At 36.9% G+C, this 27,141-nt stretch overlaps 1 protein-coding gene across 1 annotated transcript; it reads right to left on the bottom strand.

Annotated features, from left to right (window-relative positions):
• Positions 1-551: 551 nt before the first annotated feature.
• On the bottom strand, positions 552-26,674 carry TMCO3 (transmembrane and coiled-coil domains 3; the record flags this gene model as incomplete). The annotated part of the gene is made up of 12 exons (XM_079535224.1): positions 552-665; positions 2,212-2,361; positions 2,882-2,961; positions 8,373-8,523; positions 14,437-14,632; positions 15,209-15,326; positions 16,153-16,339; positions 17,536-17,628; positions 18,279-18,407; positions 19,195-19,386; positions 22,310-22,489; positions 26,228-26,674. The coding sequence occupies 12 exons, from the start codon at positions 26,672-26,674 to the stop codon at positions 552-554; spliced, it is 2,037 nt and encodes a 678-aa protein (XP_079391350.1).
• Positions 26,675-27,141: the final 467 nt, after the last annotated feature.

Here is a 27,141-nt window from a genome sequence, read left to right as displayed (position 1 = left end):
AGGACTAAGACTTTTACTCACCGTTACAGATTTGTTTTGTGATTGAATTTACACTGCTCTAATGAACTCATTCCTAAATGCGAAAATGACTCAAGTCATTTAATGGAAGGAGATACCATAGGCACCATAGTACACTTTTTTTCTTTTTTTTTTTTTTTTTTTTTTTTTAAACAAAATCTGGTGGTGAACTAACAGTAACGAAAGGAAAATGAGAATTAAAAGGCACATTCAGGCAAAAAAAAAAAATAATCAACAAAATTTGCATGATGCTACAGTTAAAAAAATAATTTAGACTGCATAATTGATCAGATAAAAAAAATAGTCTGGCAGATCCTAATCTGTCAGAGAAAGCCAGTTTTGTAAGAGGCATGCAATTAAAATCAAACAATTCTTTAGTGTTGAATTTTGTTTTAAGGTCAGTGTAAGGCTTATTACCAAGTGCATGTTAAGAGGACTACTGAAAACCTCTCGTTTTCCAAGTGCATAGAAATACAATGAGCAATGAAGATATGTTTGCAAGAAGATGTGTTCTTGTTCATGTGCAAGTCTTATCAAGTACTTGAGCGTCTTTCAGGCCTTGGAACACATTTCATAATTGCAGCTCTCCACAGGGCAGGGGCAAGTAAAAGGCTTAGAGTAGTCACACTCAGAATAAGAAGATAGACCTGGAAATTGGAAATAAAAGCTCTCCACAGTTACAAGGCAAACTAAGAAACTATTGGAAGTTTGATGAGATCGAACATTTCTCAACAGTATTTTCAGGAAACTTCACCTGTCTCCTCATCCACCTATGCACACTGTTACAAAAACATACAAGTGCAAGCACAAAACATCTGTTCACCCGGTTTGAACATTCAGTTACAAAAACAACACAATGAACTTACATTAAAATAATTATTTAGATCTGCAGTTAAGAGGTCAATTTTGAAAGCAGAGCCAACAAGTCAAAGGCTAAACACCACTTTATGAAAAAACAAGATTAATTCAGGTTTGCATATGTAACTGCAAAATGCATTACTATTTTAAAGACTAAAAAAAACAACAAAAATTCCTCTAAGTCATACCACACATCTTCTGAAATGAGGTCTTGGTTACATATTCTGAAAGAGTCTTACAAAATGGCAGTGGGAAGAAAACAGAAGAGTGACTTGAAGCAATTTCAGAGCTACATAAACTTATGCAGTAGATAACGGCACGAAAAATGAAAGCCTAAAGGCCTCCCTCCAAACCAACTGGGTGGGCCCCCCTAGATTGATTCTGTAATCACATATGGGTCTCTTGAAACTCTATACAAACATACAGTATTTATAACTCCTAATTATATGCAGGAGTAAACATGAAAATGAATCACCTTAACATACACAAGTGAACAGCATTGTGTAAATTTTTCACACTTGCTTAATTTGGAATTGGTTCCAGCATTATACAGCCTACTGCTCACACAATGGAAAGCTCAGAGAGCCAGGCAGCGGAGTATTTTTGTGAGCAGAAAGACAGAGGAGAACACACATAGCTTTAGAAAGCAGGGTCAGTTGTTACATCTCTGTAGCTACAGTTTACTGAAGTTTGCAAAGCAGATTTCCTCTGGAGACAACAGTATTCTTGTAACTTGAATATAAAAGTAAGTTAAAGTTTTCCTTCATAAGAAATTTTTTTTGAGAACTGCTTTAAAAGCTTATTTCTTCTGCAGAGGATTTAAAATTAACAAATTTCACAGGTGGTGACTACAAGTTTGTTTCCTCCTTTGTTTGTTTAAATATTAAGTCAACTTCCACTTCACCATACCTGCTCTCTAATTTATTGATGTTTCCTTCCTCAGTTCCTATGCTCTCAGTTACCTCTTCCTATAGCTGTATCAAGATTTCAAAAGCACAGGCTTCTAAGCCTTAGTGACTTGGGGAGTAGCTACAATTCACTGCTCAGTTAATAAGGAAGCTCTAAGGAGGAACAGTTAAGAAAAAGCATTTGTAACAATGTCATTTTAAATTTATGCTTGCAGCTTTAATATTTTAAGTCCAAGAAGTTTAATGAGTGAAAAATCAAACAACGAATCTTGTCAAGGACACACGTTTCCATTTGTATGGGCTGATTATTTGCTAACAATTTAGAGGTGCCACCAAATACGTGTGTATTTCAAATACACTGTAAAATAAAATCCCAGTAAAATACTGAGATGCAAAATGCAAAGTTAATAACTATAAAATAGCTTACCTCCCGAGATATGATCCCTGCTCTGCGTGCTCTGCTTCCCAGAACAAAAGAGAATTCACTGACTTGTGCCAGTCCTGCTGAGACAATCCATTTGATATACTGGCTGGTCTTTGGAAGAATCAGAGAAAGGACCAGCACTGCCAAGACAAACTTTGAGAACATTGAACATTTTTTTGTTTTTTTTTGAGTTGTTGCTGTGTTGTTATTGTTTTCTTGATTACTTTTTAAATAAAGGAAGTATAATAGATAAAATAGAACAATCAATAGAAGATACATTGCATCAAGTGCAACACTGGACTGGAGTGGACTTTTAATTATGTTATCTGTATTAATGTCAAAAGAGGCAAAAGGTAGACTGCAGAGTAAAAAGTACCATCTTATTTACTATAATAAAACATTTGATAATTTGATAACTTTTCATGAATCCTAAGTTAGACAAATAGGCATTTCTCCATGTGTAACAGGCTTTTACATTAAGAAAGATCTTTTCTTTAAGAATACACACACACACACAAAGAATGTTACATCAAACTGTATTCTATCAGATTTCTCCAACTGCAGTCAAGATGTAATATTCATTGCTATACTAGATGTGCAGTTTCTGTGCAATTTTCATAGTGACATGCAGTGCTATTCAGACTATCTAAAGATTAAAAAAAGAAACAAATACCTTCATTATGACCACAGACAACGTAAGGAAGAGTAACACTGTGAGTTCGTATATTACAAACGTGGGGAAAACATGAAGTCCTAGGAGGAAGAAAAAAAAAAAAGTGCTATTATCCCAGTACTTCTTTTAAAACCAACAACTTTTGCCAAGCATTCAGACTCACATCTAAGCCAAGTCTTAAATAGCAAAGTCTTATGTTTGTTGGAACGGACAAGTAAACAGAAAAGTATGCAGTGTTTCCAAATGCCAAAACAATATATTTTTATTCTACACTATTTGCAGATAGATATACTATGGAGTTGTATTGCATTTAGTAGAGGATTTTCATTTTTTATTTCCCCTTTAAAGGTATCTGCTACACTGGTATCTTTCATTTCTATTTCATTTAAAGCATACACAGTTTGTTGCTGAACACTGCTAATGTTTCACAAGAAGCATTTGCAATGGTATTTGCAAACAGCATTTGACTTTTTTCCAGATTTTTGTAACTATTGCTTTGATAAATTTTTAACTTTCAGAATAAAACTACGATGAGGAAGCTCTGATCTCACTGCATATAATAATACCCAATTTGTTATTCTAGGAATCCCTGGAGACAAATATTTCAAAGCTTAATGCTGATATGTCATTATTATCATTTTTAGAGTTAACAGATTTAATTGCAAGACTATATTTTCAAAAATAAACAAAATCCCTAGGATACCTACCAACACTACCTACTCCATCACTGAAACACTCCTTGCCAAATCTTTGGAAGGGTTCATCCCAAACAACATTCAAAATCAAGTTAAATTGTGTATGATTGACACACAGGCACTTTCATTTATAATGTTTTCTCTCTTCTGCACCAGTAAACAATCCAGAACCTGAATGAAACACACCTCTTTCATGAAAGCTATAAAAATACCACAGGAAAATAATGCCATTGTTCTGCAGTGTTTGCAATATAGACTTTGCTAGCCACTTAGCATTTTTGTATGAAGCTGTAGTGGACTATTACTTGGGAAATAATGTCATTTTCAGGTTTTATATACATTACAACTACAACAGAAAATTGCTTTCATCCCATGACCCTCATTCACAATCCCTGAAAATCACCTGAACAAGAAAAATCACTTTGAATGGAATCAGGGAAAATCATTAACCTTTGAGTATGGCCTACAAGAAGAACTGCATAAAGCTACATTGCTATGGTGTAGGAATTTTGTTGTTGCTGGTTTTATTGGAAAAGGAATATAGAAGAAAGGTGGCAGAACCTTATGTCTCAAACTCAGACACACAAATTTTACTCCCGATAAGCACCCATGTGCTTTTTCATTAAGCTTATCTGTAGAATCAGTAAAAGGTGAAATTTTACTCTAGAATCAGAAAAGAAAGAAGCAAGATAATAAGAACTGTGAAGAGCACAAAAGCTCAAAACTACACCTGAGTAGTATTAAACATCCCAGGAAATCAAATACTTGTTGGAGAAGTCCTAGAGTCCCTGAAATCACTGCAGAAGAATCTTAAAGCTAAGTCCATCACCTATGATATGAGGAACTTACACAGGTAAACAACTTTGGAAGCTCATTCCTTTTTCACAAAAGCTCTTAAAAAGGAAACTAAAATAGTGGCGGTGTCCTTGATAAATTCCTAGTAGCTGCTGATTCTTCAACCAAATTGTTTCTGCTGAAGGCTAAGAGATCTGTAAATCAATGCGGTAACTTCTTATTGGAATGCAGGATAAATTTTCACTAATTTCCCCTGCTTTATAGATCACAGAGCCAAAAGAAACATATAGAACTAAGACTTGTCTTCTTCTCTTCCTAAATGCAGAAGAGAATGTACTTACAGCAACTTCAAGATATTTTGTCTATATGCGTATTCCACCAGAGATTTTTATACAAGTACTACATAGCACACACACACTCTACTTTATTTCTTAATTTCTGTCTAACCAGAGATGCACAAATACAAAGGATTATCAGAATAAGGAAAGAGATGGCAAAACAAAAGAGATGAACACTGTATCAAAAAAGAAATCTAGACGTGTGCATACACATGGAGGGGCAAGTAGCTTCTGTCTCTCTGGTGTTTATCACATGCATGTTGCTTGTTCACCTTTAGGCTGGTCTCAGAGATGATATACATGAAAAGCGGCTAGAGAAACACAGCCTGTAACAATGTCTTGTTTGACAAGAGGGCCAACCAGCATATCTGGAACTGAAGATTTCAAAGGAGGCTGTAAGTATAGCCTAGGGCTCTCATCACTACTGGTGGATCAACTTTCTCAGTTCTGAAGCAGACAGGCAGCCTGAAGTTCATTTGGACTGCCTCCCAGCATGGAGATTATTACCTTATTCAAAAGAGCTGAAGTACAAACTACCACAGATTTCTACACTAATCCTGTGGAGGTAAGCACCTATAGGTGATAATGTCTCTAAGCTAAAGCAAGCCTAAGCCTGTTACGTACACAATTCTGAGAAAACAAGCATACAGCCCTGCATGCACGCACATTTTGGGAAAAATAAAGCCCACCACAGTAATTTCATAATTACTACAGATCTTTGTCCTACGCAAAAACTTAGGATAAGGCCATAAGTAAAATCAGGCTGCTATACAGGCACATCAAGCCTTCCTGACAATATGAAGGCCATCAGAGATTAACTTCACAGACAGGAGATGCACTAATTTCAGCAGGTTTACTTAGACTTTGTGACTAGGCTCAGGATTCAATAAGGACTTGTTCTCTAAGATGGAATAAGCACTTCAATCAAGAACTCAAAAACTTTAGCACCATCATCTGGTAGTGTTGGCCTGTCACTCATAGCTAGTGTACCAATTAGGTAGGTTTTCATAGCTGAACACAGTCCATGGGCCTTCAGCTCTAAGCAGTGTTGTGTAGATGGTGGCCTTGCACTGGAAGTCAAGCCAAATGGCACAGTTCATTCATGTAAGTTGGTATATTTTCATTTAAGGATGACTCCAAGGAAGACTTTTCACCTTTTTTCAAGTACCTTTTTTTCTTCAGGAAAAAAATAAAAATACTTTAAACGGATTCTACCTGCCTGTTGCATCACAGCACATGAAGATCGAAATGTAGTCATCTGCTTGTCCTGGAAAATCCAGCATCAACAAGGGGGATCTTAGAGATTCTTGACAGCAGACAAGATAACAGAAAACAGAACTCTGGTGGTTGAACCTCAGCCAGGTTCATTCTGACTCAGATTCTGACATAGGATTAACTCTGACACATCCTCAAGATAGGACAATCAATCAGAAAAATAACTTCAGTGATGCATTTGGATGTATATCTATCAAGACTTTAAAAGCCTTTTAAAGCCTTTTGACACTGTCCCCCACAGCATCCTCACGGAGAAGCTGGCTACCCACAGTCTGGATGGGCAAACACCTTGCTCGGTGAAACACTGCTGGATGGCCAGGCCCAAAGAGTTGTGGCCAATGGAGTTAAATCCGGTTGGCGGCTGGTCACAAGTGGCGTCCCCCAGGGCTCTGTACTGGGGCCGCTTCTATTCAACATCTTTATTAATGACCTGATGAGGGGACTGAGTGCACCCTCAGTAAGTTTGTAGATGACAAAGTAGAGTATTTCCCTATGGTCCTTAAAAAACGCCACTTAATACAACTCAGCTTTCTTTGCAACATCGCTCCTTCTTAAAAACAACTTCCTTGCCACTGACAGAGCTTCCATGCACTGTTAACCACACACTTTGAAAGCAACTGAAAATAATAATGGGAGGAGACAAAAAGTTTGGAGGGAGATGCTTTGTTTTATGGAGAAGGTTTTTGTTTGTTTTTGCACAAGCAAGCAGCACATTTTGTCAGATGCACATACGTAGCTCATCTTTCTGATTTTTAGCTAACCTGCTTGCGAGGTGGCATTAGCACCCATTTTCTGTAAAACCACACGAGCTTGTCAGGCAATTTTCTCTCCCTTCTTACAATTCTGTTAACAGCAGTCAAAGATACTTGTTGAATTCTGTACCGTAATTTCAAAAATAATTTCAGTCTTCTCTCAAATCAGTGCTGCTATCTTCTTGTCCCATGTATCAGTCTTATTGATACTCGTAATTTACAAAGGAAAGCGTTTCTGTTCAAACTCTTGCAAAATTGACTTCTGGCTTATGATTACATGCCATGCTTTTAACTCTGGTCACACATTTAGCCTCATCACTTTCTTTACTAACAGACACAAATGACTTATCTGTGAACATTTAGCAGTCACTCATCTAACCAATTGTAGGTTACATTGTAGGGACTGTCTATTGCACAGTCCCAAAAGATTTGCCATAATTTTTTTAAATGAAATGGTGAATGAGTTCTTCAAATAATGTTCTTATCTGACTGATCAGCACAAATTATCATGGGCTGGGCAAAACGGATTGAGGCTGGTGAGCATAACTTCTTCCCTTTATTTTTATCTTGAAAACCGCCAAGAAACACTTTTGGTTTCTGTTACGGTACCGCAGGCATACAACAGGTACATGTATGAGGTAAGGCATGCAAATTCTGATGAATATTGGGCTTCACTACCATTTGAGTAGACATGGAAATAAAAAGACAGAAAGACCAAAAAGAAGAAAAAAATACAAAAATTTATGAGTGAGTCTAGTTTAAAGGAGACTGGATTTGAGACAGCCCTTATTCTAGACATTGCAAATCTCCCCAGATAAGATACACATCTCCTATATTGTCCAGATGGAGAAGCAAGCACTTTCACTCAGCATGTCTCCTCATACAGTATACTGAAGCACTTTAGAAATGTGTTTCAGTTTCTGTCAAACAAGGCATGCTAATGCACAGAGAATCTAGCAGTTTAAAATGAAGATATCAGTTGATTATATAAATATTCTCAGAATTAACATGTTCTGGATAACAAGCATGATGAATTACTTCTCTGGTCTTAGGCATCACTATTGCATTTCAGTCAGCAGATAGTCTTACCTAATCTTCCTGTGCTGAGAATATGCAGATTACATTTTCCTAACTAAAGAAACAAAATGCTGGAAAAAGGATCTGCTTCCATTGCCATATTCTACTTATAGAGAAAAGCAAGCTATAAGGACCTGAAACCTACTCTCGCTGACTCAAAATGGTAATAAAATTTTGGTATAAATTACAACTATATCCAATATCAAGACAGAAGAAGAGTTTCAAAAACAAACAAAAAAACAAAAATACAATAAAAAATTAACTTATTTTTCCCTTAAAATTTTAGTAAGGCTTTTAAATAGTTCAAACAAATTCAGAATTAACAGTGAGAAAGTTACATTAAGACAAAAACTGACAGTACAACATGGGAATTCCTTATGAAAATTGATACTGCATTTAAAATATAAGCAAAATCAAACCAATTGTGTCATCTTTTAATGTTTCAGTGTGCATAGAAATAAAATCCACCCCTCCCCTGAGTTTGTAAACATCAATTCTCTTTTTCTTCCCCTGCATTTGTAGGGCAGCACTATTTTTAGTAAGCTTTGTTAGAAATTACCTATGGATGCAAAGAAAATGATGGCAAGAAAGTCACGTATTGGTTCAATACAGGTCATAATCTCCTCAGTAACCATGTGACCCTGAGAAGAGATCAGAGCTCCAGCTAAGAAGCATCCCAGCTCCATTGAAACATCCAGCAGCTCTGTGATCTGTCAAGGAACAACAGAAAAATCTGTTACCGTTCTCACGTCCAGAGTGACCATATATACCATTTCACTGCAAAATTACAAAACTATACATTGTGCTGGATGTAGTGAATGCCTGTGCAAATGCAACAACAAATAGAATTTGCTGATTTATTTCTGTTTTCTGCAGCACTGTATTTAGCCAAAAGTCTCACAAAAGCAGTTTCCCTCCATAGTGTTACCTCCTTCCCCACAAAAAATTTTTCTTTTAATCTGGATCACAATGCTTTATGTCACTCTTGTGGATGGCATCTGATTTCAAAGACTACAGAGAGACTAACAGCTTACAGTTAGCGCTGCACAATACACTGAGGCTGTAAAAACAAGCCATAAGAACTGCATAATTTCCAACTGTCAAACAAAGAGGAAAAAAAAGTAAAATCTTATAGTTTGGGAGAACAGTCTCAATATAGCAGACATAATAGACATTTTACTACTGTAAATTGGACCTGGATGTGCTTGTGTGTTTTACTGAATAGCAAAGAATTTAAGCATGTGGAGTTAGCTGCTGGAATGAAGCACCTATTTGAAAGAACTCAGACTCCTCTTCATTGTTGTTTTTTCTTTTCTTTTTGTTATTTGAATATGGCACTTCAAGGGAGAGATTAAACATGCAAAATGACTGAACCAAAACCAAAGAAACTGCTTAAGGCAACGCCTATAACACTAAAAAAGCAAGCAGCACTTTTCACAGGAATAAATTACTTTAAAGCCACGCTGCTGAGGACAGTCACCTCACTTAGAAAGGACAATTCTATTAATATTAATAGAATATTTAAACTGAAGACTTATTTCCATAATAATTTAGCTTAAGCAACGACACACCATGGTACATTTATGGACAGCATTGATCATATGTCAAACGGTGTTACACAGAGGCACAAAGCTAACACTCAAATGACTCAAAATTAACAGAGGAGAACAAAAGACAATGATAAACAAGCAATGCATAAAATGCCACTGAAAATAAAATCCAGTCTTCTGCGTATTTCAGCATCTCATCACATAAAGCCACTTGCATACTAGTCTTTAACTTATTGCAAGGTATTTAAGAAAACAAATTGCTTCTGTCAGTGCAAATGGTTGCTGACTGTTCAAAAGCAATAAAATAATCCATTCCAGCTACTATGTGAAATATGCCACTTTTGACACATTTGTGTCTTAAAACAAAAGGAATTTTTCAGTACAGTTTCAGAGATGCGCAGCGCTTTTCACAACCAGCTTGAAATTGTAAGGGGGAAGAAAGAAATGCATTAAATTAATTAAAATAAGAAATACACATATATAGATATGAAACATTTTTGAAAGTCATAACTTCGTGAATATGATAGATCCAGTACAGCTTCTTCAGGTAAACTTGGAATTATTTCTACTTCTCTGCTATAAACTCACACGCATTCTGGTTGAAACCTTTTTAGCTAGTATTTTAAGTATTTGCTTGCATGTGGATAGATTACCATTTAAGAAGGGATTTACCACCCCTTGTACTGGAATTGCACAATGCTATCCTGTTCTAAGAATCACTATTGAATCACTATTGAAGCAAGGCACATTTTAATTGGGAAGCAACTTGGAGAAGAGAAGGCTCTGGGGAGACTTCATTGTAGCCTTCCAATGCTTGAAGGGAGCATATGAACAGGAGGGGCAATGGCTGTTTACAAGGGTGGATAGCGATACAACAAGGGAGAATGGTTTTAAACTGAGACAGGGAAGGTTTAGGTTAGATTTTAGGAGGAAGTTTTTCCACACAGAAGGTGTTGAAGCACTGGAACAGGTTGCCCAAGGAGGTTGTGGATGCCCCATCCCTGGAGGCATTCAAGGCCAGGCTGGATGTGGCCACACCTGACTTCTTTCAGTCTGTTCTTCAGATTTAGAGCTAGATTTATACCAGGACTACTTTTTCTATTCCCACCCTAGTAAGTGGTTGTCCAGTAGCATTATCAGTAAGTACATACCTTTCCTCAACTAAATCTGTAGGGTCAGGGTTTATTTTAAATAATGCATACAGACATACAATGAAGAGTGTTTTACTGGTGCAATGGCAGTTTAGATAAAATTTCTTATATAAGCAAAACTTGAGAAATATTTTGCATTTAGTAATCCCTCTCTGTCTGCACCATTTTTAAAGTTTTGCTTTATTGAACATTACTCTAATGATTACTAATCCCCAAGACGTGTTCTATCCTCTTCCCAACTCCTATATTACAGGAAGCTTCTCCACTCAAAATTAAATGAAAAACTTTTGTTAATTTGCATCCTTCTACCTCTGTATAATTTAGCTTTCATTTGTTTTCAAAGGTCCCATTTTACTCCTAACTCAGAGAGGATTGCTTTGCTCTAATGGGAATATAGGATTTTTATGTTCAAATATTCTACCACAGCAATAAAGAAATAAACATTACTCTATGCCATGTTCCAGTTGAATTTCAGCCATTTGTTCAGTAGTTGTTTTGCCTACTAATATTGCCTATCTTACTCCTTAATCATCATAGAAGCCTGATGAATAGGGTAAGTTAGTAAAACTACAGAAACCCCTCAGGGAAATGTATTAATATTTGGGACATTCATAACTTAAATGTGTCCAAGATGAAGAGATGAATACTAAGTTTGCACTTTAAAGAAGCAAAGCCTTAATGAGACCTGAAATAATTTTTTTGTGAGCCTTTTAAAACTCCATCTCGGATGATTTTATGAAATAATTAATTTGAATATAAGATTACAGTTCTTTCTTAATCTTCTCTCCTTACTTGACAAGAAGGAGTTCAAAAGCAGGTTATAAGCCATTGGGAAGTACTCCAGCAAACAAGGAATTACATTCCTAATAGAATGCAGGAAAAAGTATGCATGATTTCTTACATAAAGTACTGCAATAACACAGCTATATTTACAACTTTTTGAGATATAAAGACAGCTGGCAATTCCCCTCTCCTTACTGTTGTCACCATAGATCTACCATGATGCAGTCAAACTAAAAGCCTCTTTTTACCCACAACTGATCGACACCCTGGCTGACACACGGCATGTTCTTCAGGTCACCTGTAGTACAGTTCATGTCCTGACATAAAAGCACCATTTTGGCCATCTATCCTCTGTGGCTTTAAAACCAGAAGTAGGCTTCACTTTCAAAACAGTACGCAGTACCAGCATAAATCAAAGCTGGAAAAGAAGCTGAAAGTTTAATAATTTTCTACTGAACTTTTGTTACTGATGATAAGCTAAGCGATTTAAAGATGGATAACCACGTAGCAAAATTCAGCAAGACTTGCATAGGATTGGTACCTGACATTCTCAGAGCCCTCCAATGTGAGGAAAAAAAAGGGGAAAACTTCACTTACATATCTGAGATATCTCCAAAATTTGGTAAAACAGCTCATATTTGAGATGTGTTGCATCTCCTATTCTAAGTTGGCTTACAAAGTAAAGACATATTGAAGGTCCAGTTTCAAATTTTGAGTTGCAATGTTATCCAAGTGAACCAAGCAGATCAGAAATGCTCTAGACAAAGGAATGTTCAAAAATAATTTCCATGCAGAAGGATCCTCAATCAACAGGATAACACTTGCACTGCAGTGTTAGTAAGCAATTTCAGTGTAATAACCTTCTCTGTCCTATCCTCCTTTTTTTCCCATACAGTTGCACAGAAGTTGCTCTTAATGGTAGAGAAACTACTATTCTTGTTTAATTTGTCATTGGAGAATTTGAAGCATGGGACATAAGTAAAATAAATGAAATTTTTATATATATATGAAATGTGCATTACACATGAATCCCAACATGAGATAACTTAGGTGAACCCCAGACATGGCCTTCAATGTGGAAGCACATAAGTATTTGCATGCATGAAGTACAAACATCATGCAATTCCCACCTCAGTCATGCATTGGAAAGACATGGCCTGCAGAATATCTCATATGTTAGAAAGAGAGCTAAAGCATTTTGCTTGAAAACATCTCTCAACTTTTCCTAAATGGAACCACAGAGTTTTCTTTGGTTAAAGCTGCTAAAACATACATTCTCTTACTCTGTCCTTCAAAAGCTTTTTTATAACTACACAAATAAGCAAAATTCCATGTGTCCAGATAATTAAACAAATTCTGTGGATGTTTAGATTTGTTTTTCAAAGGAGAAAGATCTTTGTAAGCACTATGTGAGTTCAATTTGTTCTTACCTGGCACTCAAAATACTCTCACATTCCAAAAGTTGATCCTTTCCAAATTCATGCAACATTTTCAAATTAGATTGCCCCCATGCTTTTTTTCCTGAAATAATAGGGCATCTACAACAATTTAGATTTAGATTTGTTTTCCAGAAGATCTTCTTGATTAATTTTTCAATAGGACAACTGCATTGTTGGTGGAGGTTTTCTTCTTCTTTCCATTTTTTTCCCTTTAGCTCTTTGAGCTTAAACCACAGCTTGTACTGCAAACTGTACTAAGTGTATCTGTACCAGAGAACATAAAGCATCTGAACTGATTTACCAAGGTTACATTCAGCATCTTTTGTACTGATCCTTTTAATACATTATTTATCGTGCTTTAAGGGAAAGCTGCTTTTGCTTGAAAGCACACAAAATATTTGTTTCTTTTCAAACACTTCTCATGCTGAAGAAGCACTCCATTTTTGTGATACACATCCAATATGCTCAAACCTATTCCCCCTCAGGTTTGTATACACAGCTTACATCAAGTCACATACACCAATTCCCTCTGCATTTGATGTCAGTTTGGGCATAATATACCCAATTCAATCAGATTAATCTATGCAGACCATTTTTTTCATCAAAGCAGTTAAAGTGCTTCCAGGTACCGCAGTACTTAATGTGACTTACATTGGGTTTTGTTTTTATTAAAGCTGTTCTACAAACATTATGTCTGCCTGATAGAAAGTAAAAAGGAGGAAATAGTTTTGTTTTTTATTAAACAGCACTTGTGTTTGGAATATGAATAGCTGTTTAGGGGGATGCTGCTTTTAACACACATAACAAAAATCAACAAATTGTGAAGGTATGCTCTCACTAACTTCTTTCTCTATTGGCCCTGTAATAACTGAGCAAACACAGATAGCAAAAAAGGCTCCCAAACACTGGAGCATCTTTGATAATTTTTCTCAGAAATTCTCAAGGCGGACATAAAAATCTGCACAAGCAGGATAAAGGAATTTCAAACCCACAGTTAATATCGTTGGCTGTCACAGTCTGTTCACCAACAGAAGAGTCTGTTGGGGGGCTGAAACATGAAATAGAAGCCAGGGGATGACAGATCCAAATAAACCAAACCCGTAAGAGATCTCAAAATCAATTAACGTGATCTACATCCTGGAGAATTATGACTTCTGAAGTTCTATTCTGTCTTCTCACTTCATGCATAAGAATCCTGTACACTGTAGATTTGGCAAAATATCTGAATCCTTGGGCATTTTTATACTTTCTCAACTTCATCTCCAACTATTTCCCACAGAAAAAAACAAACAAAAAAAGAAGCTATTTTAGAATAAAATCTATATCAAGAATTTGCCACTGTAAATGAGCTATTAAGTGTCACCATGTGCCATTATCAGTATCCCCAAAACCCATCCTAAATTATTTTCAAATGCATGAAATACCTCAAAATTAAAATTGTAATCATGTTCCTTATAGTATCTATAAGAGAAATTACCAGAAGTTCAATCTATCGACATTCAAGTTGTATCAGTTAATGCTTACCTGTGCTGTGACAAATGAATCATCTGTGCTTTTCTGTTTTAAAACATTTTAAAGCCAAAAATTAAACTGCAGAGTTATGTGGATATGCAATACCAGCAAGTGCGATGGCTTTTATGGCACTGACGTAGTAAACTCTACCACACGTATCAAAATGTTTTATTAATTTAAAAGATTACCGTTAACATTAGGAAGATGAATGCAGATATTCCTAGAATGAGGATTTCCTTATTCCCTTTGCTTTCTGCATGCAACTTGCGATAATACGGTCCTATGAGATAAGTCTTTATAACAAGACATATAAGAAAAACAGCAGCCAGAGAAAAGAGAATTTGGCCAATCAGTATCAGTATTCTCAGTATTTCCTTGAAAATGCTGGAAGAGAAGAACAAACAGAACATTTCTTTCAACTGCTCTCTTGCCTCTAAACCAGTTTTCCTTGACTGAAAAGATCTCATTCCACAGATGTCTGAAATTCGGTACCTACAGTAAGATATTTCAAACGTTAGCAAGACAACACAAATACTACATCTGCTAAGTGTGTCAATCTCTTTTAATTAATTCAAAAAGACTTCTGCTGACTGCTCTTCATAGTAAACAATAATCAATAATTCTATCCCACAGCCTTTATCAAAAATGCCTTTAGAGAGTAAGGTCTAAAGAAATCAGTAATAAACTAAGAAATTAGCAACAAAGTAACAAACTTTTCACCACAAATTTCAGGTTACAAGTTAGACTGGACTAAGGTAGCTATAGCAGAAAGAATATCCTCACACAACATGGCAAGTACAAACAGTGAAGGGAACACAGAAAACAAAGTCCTATTTTTTTAGTGGACTGACATTAAAGGTAACGCTGTCATATTTGTATTTGCAACCTATATACTAAACTGTAAAGGCCAGGGGGGAAGGAAGATATATATATATATATATATATATATTTTTTTTTTACCTGGAATGTGTGCTCACCCCTGCTTGAATAAGTGTAGGCATAACAGCTATAAATAAGCCGAGCTGCACATCCTGCATCACCAACATGCCAAGTAGTACACTGCTGTAGTCAATATCCCCTGCACACCAAACAAAGCAGTCACGGAAACATTTATCAGAGTCTATTAATGCTTGCAGAAAAAACAGCATCTTAATCAAATAAAGGCTATGTATAGCTCTCAACGAAGTGAGGTCAAAGTATCATACAAAGCTTGACTTTGTTTTGCAGTTAAGCTCTAGTTATGCATTTACTGGAACTTCTTTACAGAAGCTTACAGTCTGCAGAGTAACAGGCAGATCTAATTTAACAAGAGTCAGCATATAGAAAATAAACTTTCGGCAGTGGAATAGGAGTATTCTGGGGAGAAGGAAAACAGAAACACCTTACAGCACCTATGGATAAGAGAGGTTTAAGGGGAAGAAAACAGGCTGGCAAAACTGCTGAAATGAAACATTTAGAAGCCTTTTGAGAAGCCAGCAATACAGCACTTGAAAGTACTTATTTGAAGAGCTGCTGTCTTTGAAAGACTAGCAGAGGTGGTCTTAGCCTGCAGGAAAAGGATGTGAATTACTTCAGTTAGCCTTTCTGCCCATTGACAGTCTGGTAGCAATGGTCTTATCTGGTAGCCTCTTAAAAAGCACCATGCATCCAGAGCCCCAGTAAAGCCAATTTTGCACTGATTTTAACACCGTTCCTTATCCAGAAAGGACTGGCTACATAAGTAACAGGTGCACCTCATAGCAACAACACATATAACACTGACCAGTTAAAGGAGGATGATCCCTTGCAAACTAGACAAGGTTTTGTTTCATTTTTAAACTACTTTCTCTTACGATATCACAAAGTCCATTTTTGTCAAATTTTATTATACATACTCAAGCAGTCCGTATTTAAATCACACTTACCTTCTTTATCTCCTCGAACAGTACCTGCAAGAAATCTTGACACCAACGGTGTGCTTGATAAAGACAAACAAGTGGAAATGAAGACACTTTGTGTTGGTCTGATTTGGAGCAAGTGTCCCCACAATAAACCAAAGGCAATCATCAGAACCGTCATGTAGCAGGGTCCTTGCAAAGATATTTTCCACACCTCAGGAAGAAAACAAGTTCTTATTAAGAAGTTTGACACGTTACAGAGATTTTCAGTGCAAATAAGCAGTTAAAGTTGCACTATCAGGGGCTGCAGTGCTGGGCTACAGACATAAGCAGCTCTCATCATACACATCCCAAAGCTCTAAAGATATTATACCTAGGAGATAATACTCTATGTCAAGAGGCTCGTTAACTCATGAAGGCTCATTAAGTATATTTCCCAGAGCTTGTAAACCAATAAATTAAAGGTCAAAGATCCACTATGGGCTAAATTACATCAAAATCAAGTGGAAGACCTGTTATTTACTGTGATTATAGGGAAAAAAAAAAAACCAACATAGGGAGTGGTGTAAACCACTATAAATACTAGCAGCCCAATTCATACTAGTCCATACATGATTTTGAAGTTGCTTGCAATCTAGTAACGGTTTGCATAGTATCTATTTAAGAACCTCTGAATTGCTGACTTTCATTTTTGACTTCAGATGGACTAAAAATCAGAGAGTAATCTGAATACTCAAACTTCAACACATTTCAAAGAAAGCTTTTATAGTCTCACGAACTCACAACCATCAGTTTGGGAACAGATCACAAAACACAACTGTTTAAGTACATGCAGTCTTCACATCTTCTGTGGTAGTATTTTCCAATATTAACATTCTAGCTCATTTTATGAGTTTGTTTTTTTTAATTAAGATCAAAAACAACCTGTACCTTTTTGCTGAATCCCAGTGGCCACTGCAAGTAATACTCATGATTGTGCTAATGTACTTGCAGAATCAGCTTACTAGCCAGTACAGCACGTATCATCAATTCAGTATGTAGTACTTAACAAACAGATTTTTTTAATTACAGGACTGGCAAAAATCACCAGACACTTCATAACAGCAGCTGCATGTTTCTGCACGTTAAAATAAAGCAGAGATGGATTGCCATAAATTGTCTGAGATTTTTTGAGCAATCAACCTATTTTACTAAAATGAAAAGGAACAACAAGTTTTGTTGGAGACACTGAATAAATAATGCATTCTATTCTTTCCAGAAACTTAAAGAAAAGATGCCATATTTGTCTTTTCAAAACTGTACAATAACAGAGTCGTATATGGTAGAAAGCATGTGCAAATCTGAAATAGAACTGGTGACTTAAACGTTAGCAGTTACATCTTGTAATATAAAAGTACAACAAAGAAATACCTTTCTTAGTCTTTCAGGAGAAAATTCCAAACCAACTAGAAAGAGAGTGAAGAATACACCAAATTCTCCTAATGTCTCCACCTGCACAATAGACTTTCAAAAACATAAAATAAATATCAGTGCACTGCAACCTAATTATAAAGCAAATTGTAAGTATACTTACAAAACAAATATTTTCTCATAGGTAATTCACTTGCTAGTAATATAGCAACACAAATTCCCTCAGCAGTGTAGTTCCCACTTCCTCACAGTCTCTGAAAACCCATTGCTGAATCTTTCTAATGTCAACAATACAATCCTGTTTCTAAACCGAGTGGTCAACCTTCTCATTCCAAAAGACACGTACTCCATAAAAGTTATTATTTATTTTCAATTTTAGAACATGAAATTTTGAAACTGTATTTCTTTCTTTAGTCTTTTTTTTCCTAATGTGAGATTAAGGGAAAAAGAAAAAAAATCAAAAATTTTTTTTACTCATTTTACTTGCCCAACAGTCAATTTCAGTAAGAGCCCATGTAACAGCAGAGGTTGTGAAGACAGGAATTTCTAAGCAATTATGTGAATATTAATGTAATACACACATTTAGCATCTATTCCATTGTGCCAGTTGGTCAAACATTTTTTAATGCACAGCAGACCACTACTCAAAACACATGCATTTGAAGTTGGACATACCATTTTTTAAAATGACTGCTAAAGATTTCAGTAAATGCAATCAGTCAAGAGACAACATGCATGCCTACCTTAATGCTATTTAATCCAGATGGTCCTAACAGTACGCCACAGATGATGTACCCAAACATAGTTGGCAATCCTATCATTGTGCATAGCCAGCCACATGGCAAAGACAACATTCCTATTGTCACAATATCCTAGTATGTAAAATGTACAAGTATGTTAGTATAAAGGATACCCAAATTAGTGGTGAAATTAAAGACTATTACCCTTCAAAAGGTGAGTGGCACTGTAAAATTACATGTAGAATACTGCCTGAGAAAACAAAGCAGAACTTCAGTAAACTTACCTGAACACAACTGTAGGTGTAAGCACTTCTGTTTGCAGATGAAGCATTCAAACTACCAACCCTTTAGTAATAAGGGGAATTCCGATCAACTTATAAAATGTCTTAAATACATTATAGGAGGCATACAGTTAATTAGGGCTGCTAGAGAGACTGACAGTTTGCATTAAAACAAAACAGTGGAATAGACCAATTTTGATTTTTAAAAACAATCTCAATCCACTTATTTGTCATGGAGAACAAACACAGTAACAGACTGATGCATTTTGCAGCTTCCATTCCTTTACTGCAGTACATGAACATATAAATTCTCTGTTGTGACAATATGCAAGTGGCTTGTCAGGTAAACTAATAGCTTGCTTTAACACTGTGCTGCCCCAAAGGAGCAAGTTAAGCTAAATATGAACAGAGAGCATCCATGTGGTTCATCATCAGTCTTATGAATACTGTGCTAAAATTAGGAACACACCGGCCAGACTGCAAGGAGAAGTGGGGAAAATAATGAATGCCAGGGTAGCTTTGTAGGGGAAAAAAAAAATGTGAAATTGTATTCAACCCAATAAAACACTACCAGCATACAAACTGATGGGAGTAAGTCTTATAAAAAAAAAAGACAATAGCATCTCTACAGTTATCACCTTTATGAAGTGATGATCAGCACGAGGAATGGTTGAATCCCTGGGCTTGGTAAGGATATACTGATTGTTCTGGGAATCAATGAGCATACTAAGACCTAAGCCATCCTCTACTTCTCTTTTTGAAGCATTTCTTTTGGAGTTGGCTTCATCTTCTTCCACTCTTAAAACAGCTTCAAAGTTAACACCTCTTACCTGTAAGAAAAAGAAGGAAAAAAAAGAAAAACAAAAACAAAGACATGCATCTATGAAACGTATGCTAACATGGAAGGCTATTAGCTGTGCTTGGAGTTGCTCCAGAAGGTGTTCATGTTGACTAAAAAACACTGCAGCTTCTTTTTATATAAATCTTTTCATCCTTTTTATCAAAACTTAATGATCATAACTGAAAATGCTATGTTTGCTTTTCATTTTAATCAATGAGAGGTTTTCCAGGCCAATTTTCTATGCCTCTTTAGCCAACCTGTTCAATCAAAAAAACCCCACAACATTATAAACATGGGGTTTCAAAGCTGTAGAATTCCAATGCAGGAAATTGAAACAAATTCTGAAGTTTGCAGAATTACTTAAAAGTACAATATGTCTAACCAAACATTAGCATTTTTCAGTGCTAGAATGAGAGGTTGGTGACCATTTTAGAAATTACGGAAGTTGTATTTTCCCACTTTTTGCCTACAACCTGCCTCTTTATGTCTATTCCACTTTCACCTCCCTAAGCTCCCCACTTACCACACTATTTTCCATTGCAGAACCGAGCGTCCATTGCCAAGTCTAAGAGACCAAAGCAGGTTTTCATGTTTTCAGCTGATGAGAGAAAGCAGGAGCAGCTGCATGTCACATACATGCAAACTGCTCTCACAGTATCAGAACAAAGAAGAAAGGCTTCCCTACAGCCAGCGTTCACGAAGAACTGTTTCTAATCAGAATACACAATAGATTCCCAATCCTGTTGCTTTTCTGTTATCTACACTCCCAACCTCTTCCTCCACAACCTTATTGCCACTACAAGGAAAACAAAAACAGAGCTTAGAACATAGTGTTAAACGCTGACTTCACAATTTAAAATATACTGATTTTCACGTAAGAATTATTTAACTGCTTAGTGCAGTTTCCCCATCTTGCAGATGACTGACTTCACCAGAAAACTGAAACATTAACAAGGCAACATCTGTTCTAGTACCATCTTGAGAATTTGAAGTTATGAGGTCAATGATAACATTCACTAAACAAAATTACATTATTAAATACATCAGCTTCAAAGCATCTGCTTTGAAGATCTGGAATTCTAAATTCATACAGAGTTTGTTAAGTGTTCCTTTGTATTTGGTAGCTGTGTAAACAGAATCTAACCAAACTTCTCTGTATCAAAATTTAAATAGTATCAAAGACCAAATAAAAGTGACATTATTGGATAAATGTATTCATCCTCTAGAGAAGTTCAGCCTAGTTCAGAAACAATATTAGAAATACAGGGAAAATGTTGCAAGATTAAGACAATTATGAAAAACAACCTTTTTTTCCCCTGTGTAATATATTTATAAATCATATATTGTGATGATATCATGCCAGATTTTTGTTTTTATGAAAAATAGACTCCACTATGAGAACAAGAGTAGATGGCAGAGCTCCAGAATGCTTCGAAAAACTACTAACAAATGTGAGGACACGATGACAGCATTTATTTTCAGGATTTTACTTCTTAAAACAACTATTTCTGAAAGGGTGTTCCATGCAACAGTGCACAAATATTGTTGTATTCTATGACATAGGTTAGCTCATATTCTTTTTTTTCCTCCACTTGTATCTATTATACATCTCTATTTGAATATGTCTTTAATAAAAGCCTTTACATCCTAACAGAGTGCTGATGATTCTATTAGAGCTTTTTTCACTTGTCTTTTAGCTTGAGAGAAAATATGCTAGACAGTCCTTACAAAGACAGAGATGTAAATAGTCCTCCAGTTTGAATTTCGTTATTTCTTTTCTTTATTTCATGACTAGAGATATAAGACAAAAAATAGAAGAGACACTGGACAAGAAGAATACGTTGTTTTTTTTCCCTTCAGTGACCATCTATTGCAGATGAAATAGTACTCCTATCACTAAAATCGGCTGTTATATCCCAGTGTAACAGAAGAGGGCACTCGAGCAAGCTCTTCTCTACACTCTTTCGGTCCTGCTAGGTAGGATTACGTGGAGGTATAATTGCATGGGTCTGGTGTAGACAAAAAGCTACTTTTCAATTTCCTTCAAGAGCATACAGTCACCAAGCCCGACTGACTCTCTCCTACGGAGCAATAGTTTTTCCTCCTCAGCAGAATTCATGAGCTACATCTGTCTTATAAGACAACCTGCAAATCAACAAAATCTTCAAAATGAAGAAGCCAAATAAAACTGCAACCCATGGTTGTATGAAAAGGACCAACTGAGGGGCTGTCTCTGAGAAAAACACAGTGGGACGCTGGAATAAACTGATGTACTCCCAGATCAAACTACACACAGCCTTTCCTGAGGGATACTGTCCATCGTGCAACACAGAAAACAAGAACAACACAAACGGTGCTAAAAGCAGAGAAGGTCACAAGTCCTTACCTTGAACAATACATGTTTATTCAGGTTGTGAAAACTAACTGCAAGGATTCTTGTTCACCTATAACTTTCTCAACAAAGGAAAAAAATAAAAATGGAGACTATGCTTAACACAGTAACTCCATATCCTGTGAAGTCCAAATATCACAGTCCCTACCACCATTCCAGAGTGTCATGGGTCATAACTCCCATGAGCTGTCTCAGTGAGAAGGAATACACTTGTCACTGTAAGTGATTGCTACAGGGAGTACTTCCAAATCAAAGCAGAGAAATCTAAAACAAAAAGAATAATGATTCCTGTTTGCTCATTCTTAACAAGCAATTATTCTACTAGTAAATGCTTTCTTTTCTTAACAGGGAAGAGAAAACAAACGTAGAACCAAAAGGTGTTGTTGTTTTTTCCTGTTTGCTTTTTCAAAGCAGTGACTAAAATCCTAATAACTAGCCAATACAAGACAAATACACCTACAATGCAAATATCAACATAAATACAAATACACATGAATACACAGTCCAAAACCTTACTTACAGATTTGTTGTCATCGAAGGCGTGTTCTTCAATTTCTTCCTCTAGTCTATCAGCTGCCTTCCTGACATCTTCAAGAATTTCATCAAGCATTGACAGGCTTTTGTTTTGATGCTGCATGTTCTTAAGGGCTTCAACCTGGTGCTTTTCTGCTGCTAAGAGTTCAACGTATTCCATTTCTTCCTGTCAAATTTCAGAACACAGGTAAAGTGCTGGACAGGCTTTTATGCAGCAAAACTTTGATAGAAACATGCACTTCTTTTAACATAAAACATTTACCAGTAGCACTGCAGAAGCAACACAGACATTGTATCAGTGTCTGAACACTGTTTTTATCGTACCAGTCTTAACAGAGAGAACAGGGTAAGGAACACAAGTAATTCCTAGGTCAGACTCAGTTGCTTGAACACAAAAGTTTCAATCTCTATTTTTGATATACTGCCATACCCAGCTAGAGATCAGATCGAAATAGCTCTCCCTTTGATTTTATCTGCCTTCCCCACATTGGCATCTACAACGGCCCTAAACATCTCTGCCGGAATAAATGAAGTATTCCCTTCTCCAGGCACTTTTGTAGATGGACCTTTTTCCACTTGACACCTGCAAGGACATGCATACAATTCAAACAATTCCTTGATGCCAAGACAACACTACGTTCAGAGCAGCCTATAACTGTGTTTGGCCTTTTTAAAAAATCTTGTCAGTGAGATGAATGCTCCAGGTTGTGCTGAAACCACAGAATCGTGGTTCTTGTATACCGGCATTTGTAATTAGCATAGTTACACTGGAACGATGAAAGGCCCCCAGTTCCTAAAATAACTCTAGCTAGGAAAAAATGTAACTACTAAGGTGTTTGGACCAATAGCAACAGCTTATTCATACGACAGGTAAGTGAGTCAGTCACTCTTGTAAGCCTCAGGGAAAGATATGGTCTCTCTGTTGTTCCCTGTTAGCAGACATCGTTTAAAAGATGTAAAACCCCCAGCCAGTATGAGAAGTGGACTCTTCTCCTCAATCAACAACCTAGAATTCAAGGTGGAGTTAACAAGGGTTAGAGTTTCTGCCCTTGAAAAAGAAGCAGGTTTTTCCTCTCTCTGAAAAGCGAGGTAGAAGAGCTGTGGAAACAATCCGGTTTTAATTGTAAGTTCCTTTAATGAAAAAGAAGTATTTGTTGCTGATGGAAGTAGTATCTGGTTGTACCCACTGACCACTGCAGTAGCTGTTGAGTGGAATAGTAAGAGAGAATGGTGTTGATGAGAAGGAAGTGTTTTCTCAAACACCTTGCTACATATTATGCAAAGGAGCACCACAGTGCAAACACTGTTCCGCGCTTCATGCTGGCATTGGAGACATTTGATCACAAAGTATATGCTAAACAGCCTTTCTAGCAAGGTAATACATGCAAGTATTCTGTACTAAGCACAAGATGGGAATGCCCAGCAATATGTGCAAAGGGAAGGCAACGCTAGTTAAGAAAGTAGCATTACTGCTCTCTGCTGTTTGTTCAGCGACAGATGAAAAAAGTAAACTCAGAGGAGGATGCATTTATGCAATGCTTATCTTTTCCATTGATGAACAAGTACTGGACGCCCAAGAAATTTGAAGCTGATAGAAAGTAGGTAAGATTTTGCTGCTTCTTCCAGAACTCCCCCACAGTTCCTTGAGCAAATTCAGGCAGAGCATATAAGCAGGAGGGGAATAGCTGTTTACAAGGGTGGATAGCGATACAACAAGGGAGAACGGCTTTAAACTGAAACAGGGGAGGTTTAGATTAGATATTAGGAGGAAGTTCTTCACACAGAGGGTGGTGTCACACTGGAACAGGTTGCCCAAGGAGGCTGTGGATGCCCCATCCCTGGAGGCATTCAAGGCCAGGCTGGATGTGGCTCTGGGCAGCCTGGTCTGGTGGCTGGTGACCCTGCACATAGCAGGGGGTTGAAACCAGATGATCATTGTGGTCCTTTTCAACCCAGGCCATTCTATGATCCTATGATTCAACACTTCCCTGCTGTGAATGACTCTGTCATGCTCTTTCCCAGAAACAGAACCAGCATGAAAAGCATCACAAACATATTCTGATACTAACAATTTTCAAATACTTGGCAGAAATAAAGTGAATGAGTGATCCTGTATCCTCTACAGTCATTAGTATTTTCCATTCAACTTCTCTTTGGAAAAATATCTTCTGAGTAGCTCAGCAAAATACAATGACAACAAAAATATAGTGGAAGAAACTTGGACCTGATGTGTGAACATCTTCTGAACACAAAAATTTATTCCATGTATGTAATTTTCATCTGGCATGTGCTTACCCATCGTCTCCTCCTTTATTTCATACTATAACATAAATTACAAGGTTAGAGAAACAAATACTGCTTAAACAATCATGTAAGTGACATAAAGAGTGGTATAAAAGATTGCTTGATTGAATAAATCTCATGACATACCGAAAAAGACTACACAACCCACTTCTGCAAAAGTTAAGCTCTTACAGGACGCCCCTCTAAAACAGCACTACACACAGAAGCCTCCTTTTATGAAAGAAAAGAAGAAGGAACATTCAAGCTCTACTACAGATCTCCCTCTGTTTGTTTTACAATCATATTGCTGCCAAGAATTAGGTAAATGAGACAAAAGGTTACAGACGGCTTCACTGCTGCTATGTGAAGAACTCTAAGAAAAAAAAAGTAAAAGAAAAAGAATGTAGCGATGTCTGCTGTTTCTATGCAACAGAAGCTGGCACTGCCATTAACTGCCAATATCAAAGTCATCCTGAGTCACTGGAACATACACGGATCCAAGCTCCTCATTACCAAATTCATCATAATCCAGTCTTTGTTTGCACAGACTGCTCCAGTTTCCTCAGACTGCATCCTAACTTCTACTCCCAACAGCCTTTTCTCTCACTGTTCACTGCGCTCCCTTGTACGCAACAGTGCCTTGCCACTCCTCTCTTGGCCTGCATGTGTCTCAGACAGCTGCCCTGCCTAGGTTCTCCTCTCTGCCCCCTGTAGCTTAACTATGCTTTTTCCTTTTGCCCCCTTTCACAAGAACAGCCCTTTCTTTAAATTAAAAAAAAAAAAAAAATGCAAAGAAAATTCCTAGCATTTTTCTTCAGTGGTTGAGGGGCAGAGGCTAGGAAACAAGTAATTCCAATGCCAAGTCAGCTAAGCAACATTTCCTCTCAATGGCAGACTTTCAGTACATGCTCTGAGCGCTACCAGATTGGGTGCCAGACTGTGCAAGCCCTAACAGGTCTGGATTGACCTGAAAACCCAAACTTTCCATTAAGCACTTGAGCTCTCTGGTTACACACCCCTGCTTTTCTCAGTCAAGTTCCCTCAATCATCTCTTCCTCGGAGGTGTTATTTTCCAAACCTGCACTTCCTAGGCTAGGAATACTACACCAAGACAAAAAAAAAAAACAACAAACAGACACCAATATTTCACACCTCCATTTCACTAACATCCATATGAGTACAGAAAATAAAGGAGTTGTTCTGCCAGAATGATGGGTTTGGGATGAGCAATTCTCATTTCAATTGGAAAAAACATTTAGTATTTGGTGAATTTGTTGCCTTATTTCCATTCTGATAATCCAAGTGATTTATACAGCTCTGCTGTGTGCAGACTCACCTCGTCTTCTTTCAACACAGTGTTTGATGTGGGTCTTGCAATTATGCTCAGCTTTGTTTTGAAATAACTATTGGCTGCTACTAAGCTTTCAGATCTGTTCCAGAATTCTAATTTTGCTAATGAAAACAAACACAACTAATTTCATTCAAAAACTATTTTAAAATGTAAATCTTCAGTTTCATGGAGATCTACTTATTTGTATAGAACAGAGTGAAAAAGCATCATAATGAAATTAAAATATTACTATTCTAGTAATAGCCACAGCGGGGGTGGAGAGCAACTAACCTTAATTGCAGCTTCTCTCAAGGCTTCCAGTCTCTGCCTACTGCTTTCTTTCATATTTACAACGTCTTTGTAATCGCCCTGTAGAGCTCTCTGAAGGCCGTGGATTGCCTGAAAGACTGAGTTTTCACTTTCATTTAGTTCCTTTTGGAAAATTTCAAAGGTATGCACCTGAAAAAGTTTCTCTTCATCTGACAGCCCAGCATCTTTCTCAACCGCTCTTATAGCATTCTTTAATTTGTTGAGCACAACATTCTTCTGGCGAAGGAGACCAGATAGTTTTCTGCAGCTCTCCATCACCCACTGCTTTCGCTGAGTAATAACAGCTCCTTTCCCACGGTGCAGCTTGATTGCATGCTTTACTACATCTTCGTGCTCTGCAGTATTTCCTAACTGGCCACAAAGCAGTGAAGTCAACGTCCAGAGGGAAATAAATCCAGGCACCTTCATTCTTCAGTTTTTACTGCTGATGGGAGGAACTGATAATCCACAACTGCTCAGAGCTTTCTGCTACATGGTTTCTGCATCTCCAGGACACACAACGTGCTGCAAGACAGTACCAACCAAATATGGTCATGTTGGGATGCTGGATAAACAAATCACAAAGCAAACCAAAAACTTTATTTTACACTGCAATCTTTTATATAACATAGGTTGCCTCCTTCAGTCAATGTTAGCAAAATTAGAAACAGCCCAAGGTCACTGATAAGATTTTGTTCCCTCCTTGCCTATTTTCTAGAGATTATCTTGTTTTAAAAACACTGTACAGAATGCTTACTCATCTTACATGGTATTAATTTGTGCTTCTTCTTAAAGAAAAGTCATTAAAAATACTATGCTGTGATGCCATTGGTTGTTGTACTTCAACCCAGCACCAGAACACATTCTTCCTTTACATCAGTAAACCTCTCATAGTT

The sequence above is a fragment of the Tetrao urogallus genome, assembly GCF_951394365.1.
Source record: "Tetrao urogallus genome assembly, chromosome: 1".
Taxonomy (NCBI): Eukaryota; Metazoa; Chordata; class Aves; order Galliformes; family Phasianidae; genus Tetrao; species Tetrao urogallus.
The sequence above is the reverse complement of the archived record's forward strand: the minus strand, read 5'-3'. Positions and strand labels throughout refer to the sequence as shown.